Raw genomic sequence first — 19,696 nt, 5'->3', positions numbered from 1 at the left:
GAGATTGAATGAGACGATTAGAGCCTTTCACTGCAATCTGACCTAGTGGTAAGTAATGATGCTGTCTAAGATTGATGCGGGCTAGCCTGTTAGGAAGTATGGCAGTTAATAAAATCCATATCCGTTATCGGTTCCTACGCCACATCGCACCAGAACGCTGGATCGCTTAGCGGCAAGTCTTTGTCGGTAGGGTGATAACTAGCAATGGCCGAAGCCACCAGATAAAATTCCCATTCAAAGAGTAGGTATTTAGAACATCTTTGAGTTTATACAATAAAAATAAACTACAGTTCCACTCTACAGAACGTGAACACTAGCAAATCGGATTAAGTTCTCAACTATTATATGGATATTACTTTTAGATGGTGCTTATAAGAGCGCAGTTCCGGTTAATAAAAACCTTGCTATGTTTTCTTTTACTTCTTTCGGTAAGTGATTTTAAATGCACTCTTATCTAATTTAATTATAAAATCCATTAAGGCACTTATCTAAATAGAAACCGAAGCAAATTTTACGTGCGCCTCTTAGTGTGAGAGGTTTTGTGTTGGTGTGTGTGTGTTCATTATCATATTTTGTTTTAACTGTTACAAAAATAAATAGAACACTAAGATGGGCCTTAAATTAAAACGGAAATACTTTGTAACAAAATATCAGACCTAAAATACAACATATAAAAAGAGAACTAGGTTATAATATTAAATTTCTCTGAACAGTTCACCTAGAAGAGCAGAAATCTTTGTAGCCCGACATTGCGTAGGCATTTTTTTCAGGGTGCTTAAACAATAACATATTTCATTGTAGGATATATTCATTTATTCCGGTCCGATGAAATACAAATTTTTAGAGTTCAATCTACTTCTTCTTTAACTTAAGAGCTAATCTCTTGTCAGTGAGCATTTTCCAACCTTATAAATCCACACCCCAACCTTTCGTTTTATCGGACTCCGCGTCCCCTCTTTCCATCTACTTTTCCCTCTATTATATTCGTTAAAAAGTCATCATGTCTTAGTAGGTGGCCAATCATTTTCCCTCTTCCTCGTGCCACACATGAAAAATATTATCCTGGCGCTACTTTTGTTTATGTCAAAGTAGTGGAAACGTCGGGATGAAAAGGTGATATAAATCGTAATATGTGGTACAATTTACAAATAAAAGATTATTACTTTCTTTCTTCCAGAAGGTAATCTCACAAACGTTTTTTAATCACCCTTTCAAAATTGCCTACAACCTCTTGTAACATTATCCGCAAGCCCATTAAAATGTATCTCGTACCCAAATCGTTGGCTTCATTAGCAGCCGAATTAATTCTGTATATTTAACTCTTAGTTTGTATAACCCCTACCGTAAACATTGATTTGTTTTTGCTTCATTGTTTATTATCCTTAACTTCGCAAACAATACGTTCGGGGAAATTTCGGAATAATCCGTTACGTCCCACGTAAATGTTTGAATCGACCCATCACATTCATAATAACGCCTAATTGTTACCAATATTGAATATAATATAATATTAACGAATCGGATAATGTTTAAATCGGTACCAGACATTGTTATTAAACATGGTTAATTATGATTTTATAAATAAGTAGTAATTTTGTGTACCAAATTTGTTTTTAGTTTTATGCGCTACAAGGTAGCATTTTATTTTCGTAGATAGTGGAAAGGCTATGTCGGGTATTCAAAAGTGTTTAAAAAATGTCATAAAGACATTTTCAATTTTATTTACTAGTAACCGATAGAAGGTTGAAACTTTAGTATGTTATGTTTAATATGTACTACGTTATATTTTTATTTTATGTTAATTTAGTTTAATATCCCAATAATTCACTAATGTTTGTTGTACCACCTACTAACTTCGTATAGCATTTTCTTGTATGCCTTTGGTTGCCTGGAAGAGATCGCTATTTAGCGATAAGGCCGCAAAATTGTACGTTCTACCTTATTGTGCTGTTGTATTTGTATCTCTGTAAATTTTCTCTGTGGTGTACAATAAAGTGTATGCAAGGTTGTAAAAGAAGATGGAAAGCACCCATTCACATCCGCATAAAAAATTAAATTCTTACAATACATATACTTTTTTCATCTAGCCACTTTATAAAATATTAGTTGGTAAAGTAGCTGAATAAAGTCCACCTGCCTTTGAAAGTTCCGTCATAACTTGTTCAACCGTTCTGAAGTAGACACGGAAAGACAAAAAATTTAATATATTATGCTATTCATATATTCTAGTGTTTGTTTCCCCATCAAGCCAGAACGGCAGAACAGATCGAGGTGAAATTGAGCACAAAGACCGATTAGAGTGTGGAATAACACAGAGTAGGCTACTTAGCTCGGAAAAATATACAACGGTTCCGTGGGAAACATTACTTTTTGTTTTTTATAGAAAAAAGAGACCGAGGCTTTTTGCATAGTCGTAGTTCAGGGGACAAAGAACATATTCATGCATATCAAAATTACCAGTAAATCATACTTACATAAAGATGAATTACTTAGAAAGCTAGTGCCGTTTACAGTGATCTGTATTTTCTTTTTGCTCATTTCTCTGAAAAGTGACGTGAATGTAAAAAATCAAAAGAAACGATCCGCCGTAAAAGCAAACAATATAAATAATCTATAAAAATAATAATGTATAAAAATTTCTTGCTATTCGTTAGTCTCGCTAAAACTCGAGAACGGCTGGGCAGATATGGCTAATTCAGGTCCTGAAATATTTGTAAAAGTATAGGGAAGAAGAGTAAACGATGACAAATCAACTATCAAATTTTGTGTGTGTATTGCAACGAGCTTCTGGTTTGTTTGAAACCATAATTAGACCTGGAAGGTGGTGCTGCTTTACTAGGCAGGATGATGTCTGCCAGGTCCGCTACTGGGTTACTAAAAACCAGAGACAGTTGCTTTAATTTTATTTATTTACTAGCTGTTTGACGTGAGCGCCTATTACGATTCAGCAGAATGGAAGCAGTTTATTTTCCCAGGATAAAAAGTACCCTATGTTACTCTCCGTCCCTTCAACTAACTCGCTGCTAAAATAAAGTTTATCGGTTGCTTAGTTCAATATGAAGGACAAACAAACGAATACACCTTCGAATTTATAACAAAAGTAAGGATAAAGAAACAGATATAAACGACAGTTGTAGAATAGTATTGGCGTAGACGATTAACTCACGTACCAGTAAATTGACACAATTTTCTCTACACCTCAACTTTCTGACCTCGTATTGCGTTAAAAGTACCTAAGCTGCCAACCCCCTGAGAGTCGCCAAGCAATATAATAGTGGCAATCCAAACACGAATAACATTTTATAGGTCGATATTTGTAGAGCATAGTGTTTTATTGACCTAGCGAAGCGAGGTCTTCGGGTTAACTTTGGTGAAATTGCATTCTGTCCGTCTTTCCATCCATCCGTCCGTATGCCAAAGCCATAACTCCAAATTCACAAATCCCTATCCCTACTAATATTATAAATGTGAATGTAAGTTTGTTTGTTACGCTTTCATGCAAAAACTACTAAACCAATCATCACGAAACTTTGTACACATATTCCTGAAGGTATAAGAAGTAATATAGGATACTTTTTATCCCGAAATTAAGCTCAGTTCTCTTGGGAGAGGGAACGACAATGTTTGACAATTTTAAACCAGAATTAGCTATCCTAAATACATAAAGTGCTGCCACATTTATGAGGCACATGTCTTTCGAAAAACAAAAGCGGACGAAGTCGCGGGCAACAGCTATTATATAAATTCCGGTTGCCCGGAAATAAATTTTATTTTATTCAACGTGTTACAGAATTACGAAATAACGTTGAATGATGCAACAGTATATTTCATAATCAATCACACCATAAAAATATTAAATCAAAAGTAGCATATTTATTTTTCTATACAAACGAATTCAAAACATTGTGTTTACTTATGACAACCCTATTAAAGATAAAAGACCGACACGCGTAGTACCTACTAATATAACGACAGGAGGGCTGTATCTGATTTCTTTCAGTTAAAACTATGGCAGTGGTTTACCCAAAAACTATTAGGTTTCGGTTTCTAATAAATCGGAGACAGTACATATGTATGTACCTCTTAAGCCTGTGTAGCATTATTTCGGTTTTTATTTACGCGTTGAATATAATTTTGAGGCAGCCGGGATACAGAAAATTGGTGTTCTCCATCCTCATTACTCAGATAGCTCGGTCGTGGCTATTTTAACTGTTAATACACACCAACCTACATTGAAGCAGAATGGTCGGCCTATGCCGGGTATGCACAAAGCAGGAAGATCATCAGATGATATGAAATGGAAAAAAATCTCCAGTGCGAGTTATAAAAAGGCATTGTACGAGTTATAAAAATACTATATCTCCCTGGCGCAGTGGTAAGCGCTGTCTTATAAGTGGGAGATTACCGGTTTGGTGCCCGAAAGGGGCAGTTTCGAATTTGTTATTTTTACATTTTGTCTGCTCCAAAAGAAGACAAATAAGTGCCATAAAGCGAGTTAGCAATGTGCGTATCGCGTAGAAACCGATAAGGACAATGGGTTTAATATACTGCCAAAATCTAACTTACCACAACTTACCATAAGGTGAGATTGCAGTCAAAGGATCTGTGTCCAGCAGTGGGGCATGATAATGACGATGATCATGCTGATTCAAATTCAAATTCATAATTCTAGGAAACTATGTGTGCCTGGTGAATTAAATGACTAAAATAAATTTAAAAGTTACCTTTCATATGATAAATTTGATTTGCTCCCGGTAAAACGAAGAGATTAAAATTTTGGCAAGCGATTATTCACCGATGTATTGGCTTGACCTATCAATTATAGGCCAAAACTTAACAGTAAAAGATGCGGGATTCATTCTGAGTGGTGTTACAGATAGACATCTTTCTGTATTAGAATAATATGTGTGTTTGTAACACAAAACAAGAATAAATGTATTTTCTTTCTTCCTTTCTTTCTTTTGGAACCAAAGTCTGTAGCGTAAATTACCGAATGTTACTTCGAAGTTAACTGACTTGATTCCCAGATCGAACAGAGAACAGTAAGGTATTGCTTATTTATGTTATCAAAGAACATCAATTCTTGGCACTATTCCGCGTAGGTATAGCCTTTAGTAATTTGTTGAGTTATAAATTTTATTGTAACATTATCAATATAACAATTTTTACTTATAAAATATAAAAGGAAAACAATAAACGTTATTTGTGCCTGTTTATGAAATACCATTTAGACAAAAATCACTAAAAATACCTAATATTTCTATTTGATAATATAGTAGGTACAAGGTGGAGTAAATACATTATTCTATATACTACTGAAAAAGTTTATAGAATGAGGAAAATGAACATGAACGAGTTTATTTATATGGAAACCGAAATTACAAAATCTCTATAGTTACCTAACACAATTCATAATACCAATAAATTATTATTAACAAGATTTTATCTTTTGTAACCAGAGCCCGAAGCGTAAATTATCGAAAGCTACGTCTGAGACTTTTTCGGCGATGCAATGGTTGACATGTTCCACAACGGATCCAGTAGTACGAAGGTTCGATGCCCGGATCAGGTCAATAGTTCTCAGGAATTGTATATATCTCTTAAAAATAGATGCAATAAGAAGCTTGAATTCAAAAAATCATAAACTACCTTTAAAGCCTATAAAATGCCATTATTTTCCACTCTGTTCTGTTTAAAGCTTTCCTAGTCAATGTTTTCCCTGCTACTGCTATCAATTCGTCTTCCCACCTTCGAAATATTTTGTAGGCAAATATGAGATATTAATAATATCCCAAACAAAAATCTACGTTCAATTCTATTTCCAAAATAGATATCCAGATTTATGGCGATTATATTTGTGGAGCGATAGAGTGCATTAAAAGACGTCCTATTTGGTAACTATAGCTTGACGTATGAATGGAGGGTCGACCGTCGTGTTTGCCTCAACATGCCCCGGCTGGCGCGATAGGGTTGACATAATTACTGGCTCTAGCTAAAGCGAGCACTTTGTGTGCTCGATATCACTCTTTGGACAATTATTATTACAGAGCAACTTACTGAAAGGTATTAAGTATTTTCAACTAATTTTCAAATGCTAGAAATAGTTGGTGAATCATCAACATCGATACAAAAAAAACTAATTCAAACACATTAAATTAGTCTTTCTTTATCACTTCATTTAATCATTACCTATTTCATTTTTTTTCGTATTATGTTACCAAAAAAGTGCAGTGTCATATTTACCTATTCTTAGGACCTAGCAGATAGTAAGTGGAATACTAATACCTATTAACAAACAAACACATCGCAGGGTATGCCACGAACACATCCAGCAAAGTACTGCCCCGTGTCCTTAAACCTGAGACCTTAGGTGTTAAGCCTCATGTACCCTTTTGACCGGACCAAGCATTGCAAGAATGCTGTTTAATGGCAGAATTAAGCATGGCGGTAGTATACTTCCCCGGACAAGCTTGGTCACAAAAGCCTTACCTTTGTCGCCATAACCATATTCTACTGCTAACCACGGGTATCCTCTAAGGAGGATATTTTTTATATGTGAGTGTCTTTATAGCCATCAGGCGTGTTTTTTAATATTTTTGATGTGAAACATCTATAGGCGGTGGGTAAACCTGATTTTTGGCGTGGCGACACAGGCCGTGCCGCCACGACACGGCCGTTTAATTTTTGTATTTCGTATGTAACAATAAAAATGAATATTAATTTTTTAATAAAATAGTCATATTAACCGACTTACAAAAAAGAATGCTTTGGAACAAATTTGTAATGTTTTCATTATGCAATCTGCAATAACTTACAGAAAACAATTTCGAATTTTCACATCTGCCAGGCGTCCCGGGACGGCTCACACGTTTTTTTATTACTTCGGACGGGGACTGTGGGATCCTAAGGTGCTGATCTGGCAACCCCACACCATAAAACCTAACATTGGTTTAATCCCCATTAGGAGGACAGAAATATCAAGAGCCTCAGGGAGACCTTAATGTAGCTAGTTGCCCACAGTTCCAGTACGATGTCGCATAAATTATGATTAGGAGGTATGGTTTTATATAACTGCCATACCGAAATAGATTATCCCGCTACCATCTTATACTGCATCATCACTTTGTGTCCAACAAAAGATGTCCATCGGTCTAAGGCATGATGATGCTCGGAGAAAAACATATAACTTTAGTGGACAGGTTATTTTCCTACTTGCTTAGAAAAACTACCCAAAACTCGGAGCCTTATTGCCAAATACGGATTAATAAACCATGTTTTGATTAAATTAGTCGGCCGGCACGCGACACACGAAATAAAAACAAATCCAGGTCGGATCCAGTCATAGTTTCGTCCAAAACTAACCTTTAGTACTATATTAATAAAGGCTTGATTTATTTTTACTGTAATTATATTTTCAAAGTTTAAAGAAAAAATCTCCATAAATTGTAACGGTGTTTCCAGTCTATCGCATTTATTCCGGTGCTTGTGTCCTTAATACTTGGGGAAAAAACTCTGTACCCCTTTGTGAAGAACAGAGGAGAACCTGAAATAGTACAAGTTCATCAGGAGAAGAATAAGACCATACGGGGGCCTGTTTTGACGACGGACAAGGCAATGTTTAAGTAAGTAAAACCTAATCAAAGAAGATTCCTAGGCATACATTTAACTTTCACCAATCAACATTCACTAGGAAACTCATACCTATGAGCTAACATGTCTATGGAACTTGCCTTAAGGTGTGTTTTTTTTTGTATATTTTTTTCATTTGTCAAGTGTGTTTACAAGTACCCTAAACTTTACGATCCGCGGGATCGGTGTCGTAACTTAAGACGGCGCCTAACATCGTTAGACATCGCTTATGAGTTCGTGAAACTCTAGGAATCACCTAAATCACTAGGTATTAAGGTGATTCCCGATGTTCAGTGAAGAAGTTATTAGACTCACAGTTTGCTCTGTCCGTCTTTGGGACGTAATGTCAACTTCCATCAACAAACAAACAAACAGACACACTTTTAAATTTGTAACATAAATTTGATTTTTTTCCATCCATCCTTCGCACGAATAATTTGTTTAAAAAAAATAGTATGTGAAATATGTTATATCGCTTGATAATTTCTGATAACGCTCAAGTTAAAAACGAAAAGCCTATTCGCATTTATATCTATTATGCAACATTTTATTGACATGAGGTGAAGAAATAAATACAGTATCCTGTTTACTACTGAAAAACTTTATTAAATTATAAGAAGTTGAACGAGGATTTATTATGGCAACCGAAAACACAAAACCTTTTCAGTTAACATAACACAAATTCAATAAATAAATTACAACAGTACGCTTCATTTTTAAATATTTGAAGCACTGATGTAATAAGAAAATAAAAGGAACAATTCTCGCTGTAGCTACGAGTACCTACAAAGAGAATTTATGAACACTACTTTTTAAACATCTAACATAAAGGAAAAGGTTATTTATTACCTACAATGCCAAAATTTTCAATAAATTGCAAACAATGCCTAAAAATAGTAAATCACAGCACATTAGCCGCTAATAGCTACACTGACAGCAACGATTAGAAACGTTGTATTAAAATCACTCCCCTCTATTTGGATTATCGCGGCTAAGTTTGACGTGCAGTCAATTAGTGCTGACTGGTGGACTGGTGGGGCCGGGCATTTGCAATTTGTCAGTGACAGCCGCGGAAGTTTCATGAGCGTTTGTTTAACAAAAGCCATGAAATTGCAATCGACTAACGCACATTTTGTTAATTTTACAGTTTTTATAAGTACTTTTATTTCATTAATTTAGTACTATTACATCCTTAGTGACCTGTTGTTACCTCTCTAACTGTATATTTGATCACTTATTAGGTCTGACCATTCATCTTTGGTAATTGTACTCTTATGTAATGTGGTAATTATTTATGAAAACTTCGCTAGCGCGATGCAGGATCTTTGTGGTGCCATTTAGTTAGTTATTGTGGTGACCGCCACAATAGATAACTCGGTACCAGCTTGGAATTACAATGGCGGTGATCCCGTGCCTCTGAGAGCACGTGAAACCATTAGTACCTAATATTAACACTAACATGTCATAATAATCCACACAATTTTTGAGCAAGTGGAGGGTTTACTCAGAAAGCCTACTCTCTTATGAGAGACAGTATCCAGCAGTGGGACGATAATATGCAAATAATAACTTTATAATATTATGAATGCGCAAGTTAGTTGATACAATTTAATTCATTTATTTGTAGATTGAGTTTTACCTAGAATGTATTGTTAGTTTAGCGCTCTATATCCCACAGAGTTAAGAACATACATAATCACCTACGGAATGTTGCTAGCTCACAATTATGTTATCATTTTCCCATTTTATGGTAAACGTACGAAACGAGAAGGTAAAATAATTACTTTCAACTAGTAAATGGGATGAGGTAACTACCGGTTGTTTCGAAAAACATTGCTCATTATTTTGCTTATAATGGCTTCCACATTAAAGATAGATATAATATGCTGTCGTTTATATAGATAGATATAATAACTTTATTTTAGAACTATTTAAGAGTAATAATCCCACTATATATTATTTCACCTAACTTATTAGTTGATAATAATACGCGAGGTGGGAACGGGAAGATAGCTCCCAAATGGCAGATTTTTTTCCGATAAACTTGAAATATATTGTTAAATTTTCGCCAATTAACTCAGTATATAGCGTACATTATTGTAAATTTTAATCAAAATATTTTCAGTAGTAGTGGCGTAAAATAAAATTTCGTTTATAATATTACTACGATATATAAACTATAAACTAAAACATACCCTTTAGACTTTCAATATAGTTTTCGTTATTCAACTAGCCAAATTTTGTGACGACGACCGACCGATTTTCATCAAACATAGCTAAGTACACTCGCAACTAATTCACCTTACAAACAAAATAAACAAAATCAAAATAAATTCATTCGTTCGTGACTACGATGCCACAGACAAGTAGACAGACAGTCACACACACACAAACACACACACACTCACACTTTCACAAACACACACACGCACACACAAACACAAACACACACGAAAAACTACCCACCCACCCCGTAATTTTTGCGTCGGGAATTAAAAAAATAATATAAGTAAAATGCGTACAAGTTGTAAATATCGCTCTAATAGAGTTGTTTAAAGGCTATAGATTTAATGCGTTAAATCTCTAGTATTAACTCAATGCTAGTTGGGGATTCTGCGATATTGTATTTATTTAAAAACCGGAATCACAGAAAACCGTTTTAATGGTCTTTAAAAAATATATATTGATAGTCCAATAAAATAAATGTCACAGTGGTAAGTGCAGCTTGCTGTGAAAAATTGCAGCTCGTAAAAGTTTGTCAAAAAAAAAAAGTTGGGAGTAATAAATCTTCATCCTTACTTATTTTGCGTTAGCGCTGTTGCCGCGTAGTATTTCTTTTATTGGAACAAATAAATCTTTTTTGCGGGACCTTGGATGTTTAGTGTAAGAGCTGATATCTTTATATATATATTTCTTGTGTGCGTGTGTATGTCAATGAACTCCTCCTAGACGGCTGGACCGATTTGAATGATTTTTATGGTATAAGTTTGGGCGGCACCCTGGATGGTTTAGATTCTCAAATTAGCCCGACAGATGGCGCTGGGGTCCGCTAGGAGAGTAATCCTTAATAGGATTTGGCTACAAGCGTACGTTTTGTATAAACTTTGTTAAAATAAAAACTTTGATAAAAATTGTATAAAATAATATACAATTTCCCTTGAATGAATTATTAATTTTATGTAGCCTAAAAAACTGCACAAGTTTATTTTTACTTCTCATATTCATAAAGTTACAGTAAAACATTCACTTTTGTGGGAGTCTCTGCCGAGGGTAGTTACCACCCTACAGACGAAGACGTGCCGCCAAGGTATTTAGCGTTCCGGTACGATATTTTGTATACACTGATTAGGGGATAATGGCTAATAAAGCTGCAAAGGCTGTAAAGTCAAGGGCTAACTTGTAGTGAAATAAAAAATACACTTACCCGCATTTTCGCAGGGTAAAGGTTGAAAAAAAAATCCTGACCAGGAAAAAAAAACCTGTTCTGGGGATGCCACTTTTGCATCCGCCATTCGGCGAGGTTTTTTATTTTAGTCAGACTATATTTTTTTTATATTAAATAGGCCTTGTACTAAGCATATGTCTAGTAGTGGGACGTTCTATCCTCAGGGTACTAACATCGTATCATTACTTTACAGTGTAAACACCTGGTGAGATGGCAATCTTACCAGTCAATGGTAAATTTATATAGGAATAAAAAAAAATTGCGCTCTTATTTATTCGATGCCAGCTCTCTGATCCCCAATAGACAGGATTAGAGATAAACAAATTGGTGAAAAAGTATTCTGATTCCAAGATCAATAGCCCTGGTTTGCACTTTAAACTACGTTAATAGCCTGAGGATAAAATATCCCACTGCTGGACCTAATATGGCCCGAAATAAAGAGACCTTTCTCAAATAAATATATGCATAGGAAAGAGACATTGAGAGCCTAGAACCTCCACACTGCTTATATTTGGGTAGGCGGGATTCAACGGTTATTATTATATGAACGAATGGATGAATGAATGAATGAATAGTAGTAAAGTTATAAATAAAAATTTGACAAAAAGTATACAATTTGGCGGCCTAATCGCTACATAGCGATTATATGTTAGAAATAATGACAAGGATCGGTGCGGGGTCTTTATGTGCTTTTCAAAACATCATTGATAATATCTGTGCAAAAATTATCAAATAACTAAAATGTTTGATCAGACCCGGGAACTGGGAATAATATGATAGTTTTTAGTAATTCACTTACATATTTACTAATAAGCCTTAACGATATTACTACCAGTTATAATTATGTACATTTTTTAAATGTCTATTATATAAACTTTTTAAAAACCTTAAAAGGTAGATATATGCTGTCGCGGACTGTTCTTTAAAAAATACTAGTTACCCACGGCTTCGTCTGCGTGGATTTCAGAATTGGATCTAAAGCTTCGCTCGTTAACAATTTTTAATCCTACCACGGAACTATTTGAGACCGATCTCAAATAGTTCCGTGGTAGGATACCGATATAGAAAGTACATGTCCTTTTCCATACCATATGTGACATGCATACAAAATTTAAAAGCTGTCTGGTAAGGAAAGAACTTACAAGGAACTATTTAAGAAATCGGGATTAAAAGTAGCCTATATTATTTTACATGTCAAAAGCTACATGCATGCCAAATTTCATCGAAATCCGCTCAGCTGTTTTTATGTTATTGAGTAACAAACATCTACACTTTCACAATTATAATGTTAGTAGGATTTTACTAACGGCTCTTTTTTAAGCTTAAGTTTACATTCGGAGGAATGCACACTTCTTGCCTTATAGCGAGCATAAAGTAACCAAAAATATTTCGAGTACAAAATTCTATTAACTTTTAATATTAAACTTTATATAAACTGGTCTACTAACACTACGATTTTTGTAAGCCAAGTAGCGCTCGGAGAGACTCGAAAGTCATTATTAACCAGGCGAGTTACTCTTCGCTATTCCAGTTCCGCTGAAAATGTTAATTATTATTTTAAAGAACTTATTTGCGTACTTAATTAAAAATACACTACTTTTAAATGATGTTGTTAATTGTTAAAGTCTTGTTATTTTTGTCTTGTTGAAGTCTTAATCAATACTAATATTATAAATGCGAAAGTTTATTTATTTTCCTTTCGTTTTCTTGTCCTTCCTTTGCGCCCTAATTAATCAATCAATCAACCAAAATTTTGGAATAGAGTTAGTTTAAAGGCCTAAGAGTAACATAGGTTATAATAAGTGGCGTGAACTTCATATATGCACAAAAGCACTGCCTACCCTGATTTTTTTTATGTTTCATAAAAGAGACGGATTTTTCCATTTCATGCCATATTCTTTCTTTATGCATACCCTGGCCAAGAGCCTCGCGCACGCCACTATAGTATATCAGATGTGTACAGTTGCAGATGGTAGCGAGCAAACCTGTTAAGTAGCATGGCAGTTGTATTTCCCACACCCCTAATCGGTTACTACGCGGCGTAGTACTGAAAGCGTCCCACTAAACCAGGCAAGACATTATAAATTCCCAAATTGCCCCTGCCTGAAATCGTAGTCGGGTCCTCCAACTTAAAACCACGGCGCTCACCGCTAAGCTAAAGGGGTGATCCACCACCAGCCAAAATACTTCAGTAAATCTGCGCCTCTTAAATTTTCAGAGGGCTCAAAGACAAATTTGAAAAAAAAAAAAAAGAAAGATATTTAGAGAAACCTAGACATAAACATTTCTAAAATTTTCATTCCAAAAATATGTAAATCGTATCAGTTATGGATGAGAAAACATCGAAATACGCAACGTCAATCTTGTCAAATTTTTATACGTAAAATCAGTCTAAACTGCAGCTGTCCTTATCGCGTCACCGGGATACAAGTTAACTACGTGCGAAATTTCTTCAAAGTCAAAGTCAAAAGTGAAAAATATCTTTATTCAAGTAGGCGCGTAGGTGGCACTTTTGATGTTAAAGTCAAAGTCGAAGTCAAAAATATCTTTATTTAAGTAGGCCCATAGGTGGTAATTTTGACATTTATTACAGGAGAAGTACACTGTGGTGAGATGATGACGATAACCATATTCGTAAACTTAAAAACTGGAAATAATATGATAGTGTTTTAGTAATTCACTTACATATTTACTAATGAGCCTTAACGTTATTACTACCAGTTTTAATAATTATGGGTACGAGGGTTCCAAACGCGTCGTGGTCTAAGAAGATGCCTACAACCAACTTAGACGGGTGTTTTTTTTGTTATCACCATCTCACTTAGTCATTTAAAATTATTAGAAGAGAAACCTGGTTAGAGCAATTATCCACACCCTAGCTTTTTTATCCATTACTTAGTCCTTTATACTAGCCCTTTTCTATAAGCTTACGATTAAAACAAACTTTGAACTTTTTAAGGGACATCTCCAAGATGTCAATGGGTAGTTTATTGTAGAATTGTATATCATTTCCTTTAAAAGAATTGAGAATTTTATGTAACCTAGTATATTGCACGATAAGTTTATTCTTACAAATTGCTTAAATAACCCCTGGCTTCACTCGCTTGCATTGTTCACGTGTAGTAGGTAAGTATACGGTTTTATAATATGATTCCTAAGGTAATTTTGGACCTACCAATGCATAAGTTTAAAGAATGTGTTAAAACACATTTATTACAGCGAGGTTATTATACAATTGATGAGTTTCTGAATGAAAAGGTTGCTTGGAAGCATCCGGCTCCGTTTTCATCTCTCACAAGATAGAAAAACGAATGTTAAAATGTAAAATGTAAATTTTTGATGTTAGAAAAGAGCAACTGATGAGTTTCTTGCCGGCTTCTTCTCGGTAGAATCTGCCTTCCGAACCGGTGGTAGAGTCACTACACACGGACAGACTTGACGTTTCAAAAGTGCTTGTATTATAGGACTACTTGAAATAAATGAACTTTGATTTTTTTTATTTTTTGTATCCTATCCTACAAAACGGTTCATGATCTTTAATCCGTCATGATCAACGTCCGTTCTGTCAGTTTAGCTTGAAGTATTAATAAAAGAATGGCTTATTTTATTACCTTACCTACCTTTATTACCTTTGACCAATACCTTATCTGAAGGTACGTGATGCTGCAGTCTTAAATAGAAGCGTGCAAACCCGTTATTGGTAGTTATACCTCTAATCTGTTTCTACACGGCTTGTCTGTGTTAGCCAGCTACCATCTTAGACTGCATCATCACTTACTACGCTACCAGGTGAGATTGCAATCAAGGGCTAACGTGTAGTGGAATAAAAAAAAAGCCTATTACTTACATGCGCATTTAGCACTTCTCCTACGGGATAGGCTTATCGTTATATAAGCTTAGTTACATCTCGGCCATTAATCAATGTCTGTACAAAAAACACCCAAATTTTGTTTATTCTTGTTTTTTTATTGCTGCTTGAAAGGAATACAAACTAACCAACTTACCTACCTTTTACAGTAATACGAGTGATAACGACTAAGACACCGTGGGGTATGCACCGTCTAGAGTCTCAAACAAGACTGAAGTGTATGCTTTTTGCTTTTTCGGAAGGACACTTGCCGATAACCACCTGAGGGGTTGCTACGGCGTCACCGGGGGAGTGGGGCGAGCGCGAAAGCTCGCCATGAGAAGAGCCCCAGGGCTCGACGACATCGGGGGGAGTATGGGAGACATCGACCCGAGGGTGCCTCCTGCGAGGACTCGGACATCGGCTCGGTTCGACGTTAATCTGACTGTACTTGAAGTGTATGTATAATCCAGTCGTATTTATATCAAAATACCCACCAACTCAATGTCATGAGCATTAGTCGTTAATCAAATATAATTTAAATTGTTTCTTGAAACTATTTATTAATTAAAAAGTTTTGGATTTTTCTATCATTTATTCTTTTTAATTTTTTTTTTTTTTAATTCTTAACAATGCTTAAAAATAAAAACATCCACCCTCCGCTTGCGGGGCTTTTGAATGCCCAGCAACCGGCGGTCAGGGCTCCAGAGTGAGGAACCTCCTTACAATACGCGTCGTTTCAAGGACTACTGCCTTCTATATCCGACCCTTCATCCAACAACCAAGCGAAAGCTTCTTAAGATGTTGGTCGAAGCTTTTCGCGAGAAGACTGAAACGACGATCGGAACAATAACGGTCGACTCAACCTTCCACATTGCGGTAATCTCGTGAGCAAGGTATTTAGATACTTTTATTAAAAAATAATTATTAGCGTATTTAGCTCGCTTGAGGTTCCATCAGCGCTGCATTCTTAGGAATATAGCATAATGCTGAAACCTTTTACTAGGTTGTGCCACTCATCACAATCATTAATACTGGCGTTTCTGCTAGTTGTGCATTGAACTGTGTTCAGTTAGAACGTAGGCTCTGGGTGGCATCTTAGTTGCATAGTGTTAAAATACTGTAGTGTGGCTTGTATTAGTAATAAATATATTTTGTTACTTTCTTTCTTCCTATTTGTAAAAATCAATTCAATGAAATTTGTGAAAGTCAATTTATTAAAAAATCTGTCAAATATCAATTTATAGTTACCAAAAGCTTAATTATTTATCCACTTTCTTAAATTACTGTAATACTAGTCTGTATACATTTCTGTGATGCGATGATAGCTTAGTGGTGAAGAATTAAGCAAACTTTTCTGAGATACCCCGACTTGCACCTAACTATTAGGAGTTATGTGTATTTTAAACAACTAGATGTTGCCCGCGTTCTTCGTCTGCGTTGAAAATAGTTTCCAAAAAATCCCGTGGGAACCATTTGTTTTCCTTTGATATAAAGTACAGTACGTTACTCTCGGTCCTTCCAACTAACTCTGTACTAAAAAAAAGTTGATTGGTTGCTTAGGGCGTGAAGGAAAGCAAGCAAACAAACACACACACTTACGCATTTATATAATACTAGCTTCTGCCCGCGACCTCGTCTGCATGGACATCAGAATTGTTTCTAAAGCTTCGTTCGTTAACAATTTTCAATCCTACCACAGGAAATTAGCATAGGTGACATGCATACCAAATTTCAAAGCTGTTTGACCTCGGGAACTTCTTAGAGAATCGGGATAAACCTGATGTTCTTTTCCATGCCATGCTAAATTTCATCCACATCCGTTCAGCCGTTTTTGCGTGATTGAGTAACAAACATTCACACTCTCAAATATATAAATGTGAAAGTGTGGATGTTTTTATGTATAGGTATATAAATATATATTTAGTAGGAAGTAGGATAAGTAAGGACAGTAAGGATTTAATATCACTTGGACAGCGACTACCTACAGCAAATACAATTTTTATTCTGAAAAGGGACCTATGCCTATTGACGGCCGAGTGGCGCAGTGGGCAGCGACCCTGCTTTCTGAGTCAAAAGTCGATTCCCACTACTGCAGAGTGTTTGTGTGATGAAAATGAAGGTTTTTCAGTGTTTGGGTGTTTATCTGTATATTATAAGTATTTATGTGTATTATATTCATAAAAAAATATTCATCAGCTATCTCAGTAACACAAGCTACGCTTACTTTGGGGCTAGATGGCGATGTGTGTATTGCCGTAAAAAAAAAATGCCCTGTATTGGGCCGTGCATAGATGATAAAGTTATGTGACCCGTGACCGGTATGTACTTGAACAAGGAAACAACAATTCCTATTATTATAACATTCTCATGCGTTTTGACATTGAACTTTCACCACTGAGTAATAACTAAAAGTATTATCAGCTTACAGAAACGCCAAGGTATCACGAAACCATTTTACATAACACTTATTATTTTTTATAGGACGTAGTCGTGTAATAAATCACGTGAATATTCATCGAGAGACCATTTGTTCATTTGTTCGGAAAATATAGGTTTTTTTTTTTTTTTAATTGACTCATTTCTAGTTATACCGGTGGGAGTCTGTGACCGCAGATAACCAGTCGATATACAAATCTATTCCATGATAGTACTGACCAACGTTTTTCAGAATTTTACCTATATTTAGTTAAATATTTCATAACTAAGTCATAACTAAGCAACGTTGAGCCTAGTCAACAGATAGATGAGTGCCATCTTTGGGCTTACTTGAGTAAAAATATAGTTGATCAATTTAAAATTCTCTTCGAGGCTAAGGGATGGACAAATTTCCAAAGAAAAAAAGCTGAATACCTAAAAGTTTATGGGCCGACACGAGAAAAGTACACAGGACCTCGTGAACACGCTAACCACTACACTAACGAGGCAGTTTATAAATTCAGCTAAAAACAATTAAATATCTTCGTTATCATAAGTTGTCTTTTCCATTTATAAATTATACCTATTTATTTAGTTATTTTTTTAGGTTTGTGTACAACTGAATTAGATGCACATTAAAATTAATTATTCTATGTGAACTTCATCTATGTAAAAATTGTATCTATGTGAATTAGGATAATATGAAGTACTTACGTATAGTGGCATCAATGCTGGGTGCCAACAACCAATCCAATATGAGGAAAACTAGAAGCATTTTGCTAATTTTAACGATCCGCAACTGGTCAACACAGTTCATTTTCATAACTATTCACTCAGTTCTATGTACAAATAGTCTTGTCTCTTAAACAACTTTTTTATCAACCACGACGGTAGTTATAAAAATAAATTGTTTGTAGTCCCACATTGGGTGCCAACTTGACAAACAAAAGCAAAATTATAAACTTCACCACCTAAAGCTCTGTACATAATAAGTCATCGATATTACAGTTTTTGCTTACTAATCCATAATATTATAAACTGAAATTAGGCATCAAAATATCAAACTTAACACTGTAATAATATTTATATGAAATGGGACATTAAAATAATGACAAGTTCATCCGACATGAAAACTAAAAAAAACACATCGACAAATACATTTTAAGGAACGAAACACATCGTTAACCATCACTGGATAGCGTCCAACACACGCGAAGCAGTGATTATGAGGGCGGTAAACTTTTAATCTGTTTCTTCTTCGAAGCGCCGTGAAAAGTTTATGTTATCTGCCGCAGCGGGAGACACAACCTCGCCGTGTGGCGTCTACCGAGCTACTGAGTTCAGAATGGTGCATGGGTTGCAACGGCGCGCCGTAGCACCTCCCCTTTCGCTAGGCCTTCTCTTTTATAAGGCACGGAATACGGAGAACTCAATAAAGCGTTAATAGTCTAATGATTTTCTTTTGAATCCTAGAAACGCTGATTGTATAACATTATTCTTTAACAGGGAAAACATGTATGTAATTTTCTTTATATATGTGTTTTTTTACTTTTTTTTTTCTTAAATAATGATACTGGGAAATGTCGTGATATTTTTTTGTCCAAAAGCCTTCTGTGCCTAAACACCCAAGTCTTTGAACAGTGCGTGTTGCTTGTGATTACTTTCAGATGCGGAACATGGTCGCTAACTATGGGCCTGTTATGAAAGCTTATAGTGACTTTGCGAGCGCAAAGCTCGTAGTCGCTTTACGGTATCAGATCAGGAATGAGATAAAACGGCGTGTGTGGAAATCTTGATAAGAAAGCTTAGTTAGAAATTTTCAATTCACAAGGTTTTCAATTGTAGACGAACTCAGCATCAAACAGCGAATATTTTCTGCAGTTCAAGCGCAAATTCTCAGTTCCTTCGGTCACGTGTCCAGGCGTAATGACGTATCTATTATGCGTCTTGTGGTTCAAGAAACTAGAAGGTACCAGAGCGCGCGGTAGATCACCGATGAGATGGACGGACCAAGTGAAGGCCACAATCGAGGCTGCTCTACATGAATGCGCAAGAAAGGCAACCGTTAGAGAAGAGTGGCGACGGATTGTAAAGCGAGCCACAAAACCCTGATGACGACCACGATTAGTCTGTCAAGACTGTAACGACTAAGAAGAAGACAGTTTACATACTTATTTTTTCATTGTAAGTAATTTTTGATCTCAGAAACAGGGTTGGTATCAGTTTAACGAGTGGATCTGTGTCTCTATGTGGCAAAGTAGCTCCTCAGCTAATGTACCTAATTGAATATTTTCTATCTTTTATCTTCATTTAAATTTGTGTTAATCTTTTCAACCGTTTGAAGATCATTAGCTCAT

At 35.6% G+C, this 19,696-nt stretch overlaps 1 protein-coding gene across 1 annotated transcript in view; it reads right to left on the bottom strand.

The window, feature by feature from the left end:
- Positions 1–18,641, bottom strand: part of LOC120626377 (neurotrimin-like) — a 39,832-nt gene extending 21,191 nt beyond the window's left edge. Inside the window, exons 1-2 of the mRNA XM_039893883.1 lie at positions 18,498–18,641; positions 18,054–18,274 (exon numbers count right to left, since the gene is read on the bottom strand). Of these exons, the coding sequence (XP_039749817.1) occupies positions 18,054–18,162 (109 nt within the window). The 5' untranslated portion in view covers positions 18,163–18,274; positions 18,498–18,641. The remainder of the gene's footprint in view (positions 1–18,053; positions 18,275–18,497) is intronic.
- Positions 18,642–19,696: the final 1,055 nt, after the last annotated feature.

Source organism: Pararge aegeria, chromosome 9 (assembly GCF_905163445.1).
Source record: "Pararge aegeria chromosome 9, ilParAegt1.1, whole genome shotgun sequence".
NCBI lineage: Eukaryota > Metazoa > Arthropoda > Insecta > Lepidoptera > Nymphalidae > Pararge > Pararge aegeria.
Note: the sequence above shows the minus strand (reverse complement) of the source record. Positions and strands in the feature narration are given on the sequence as shown.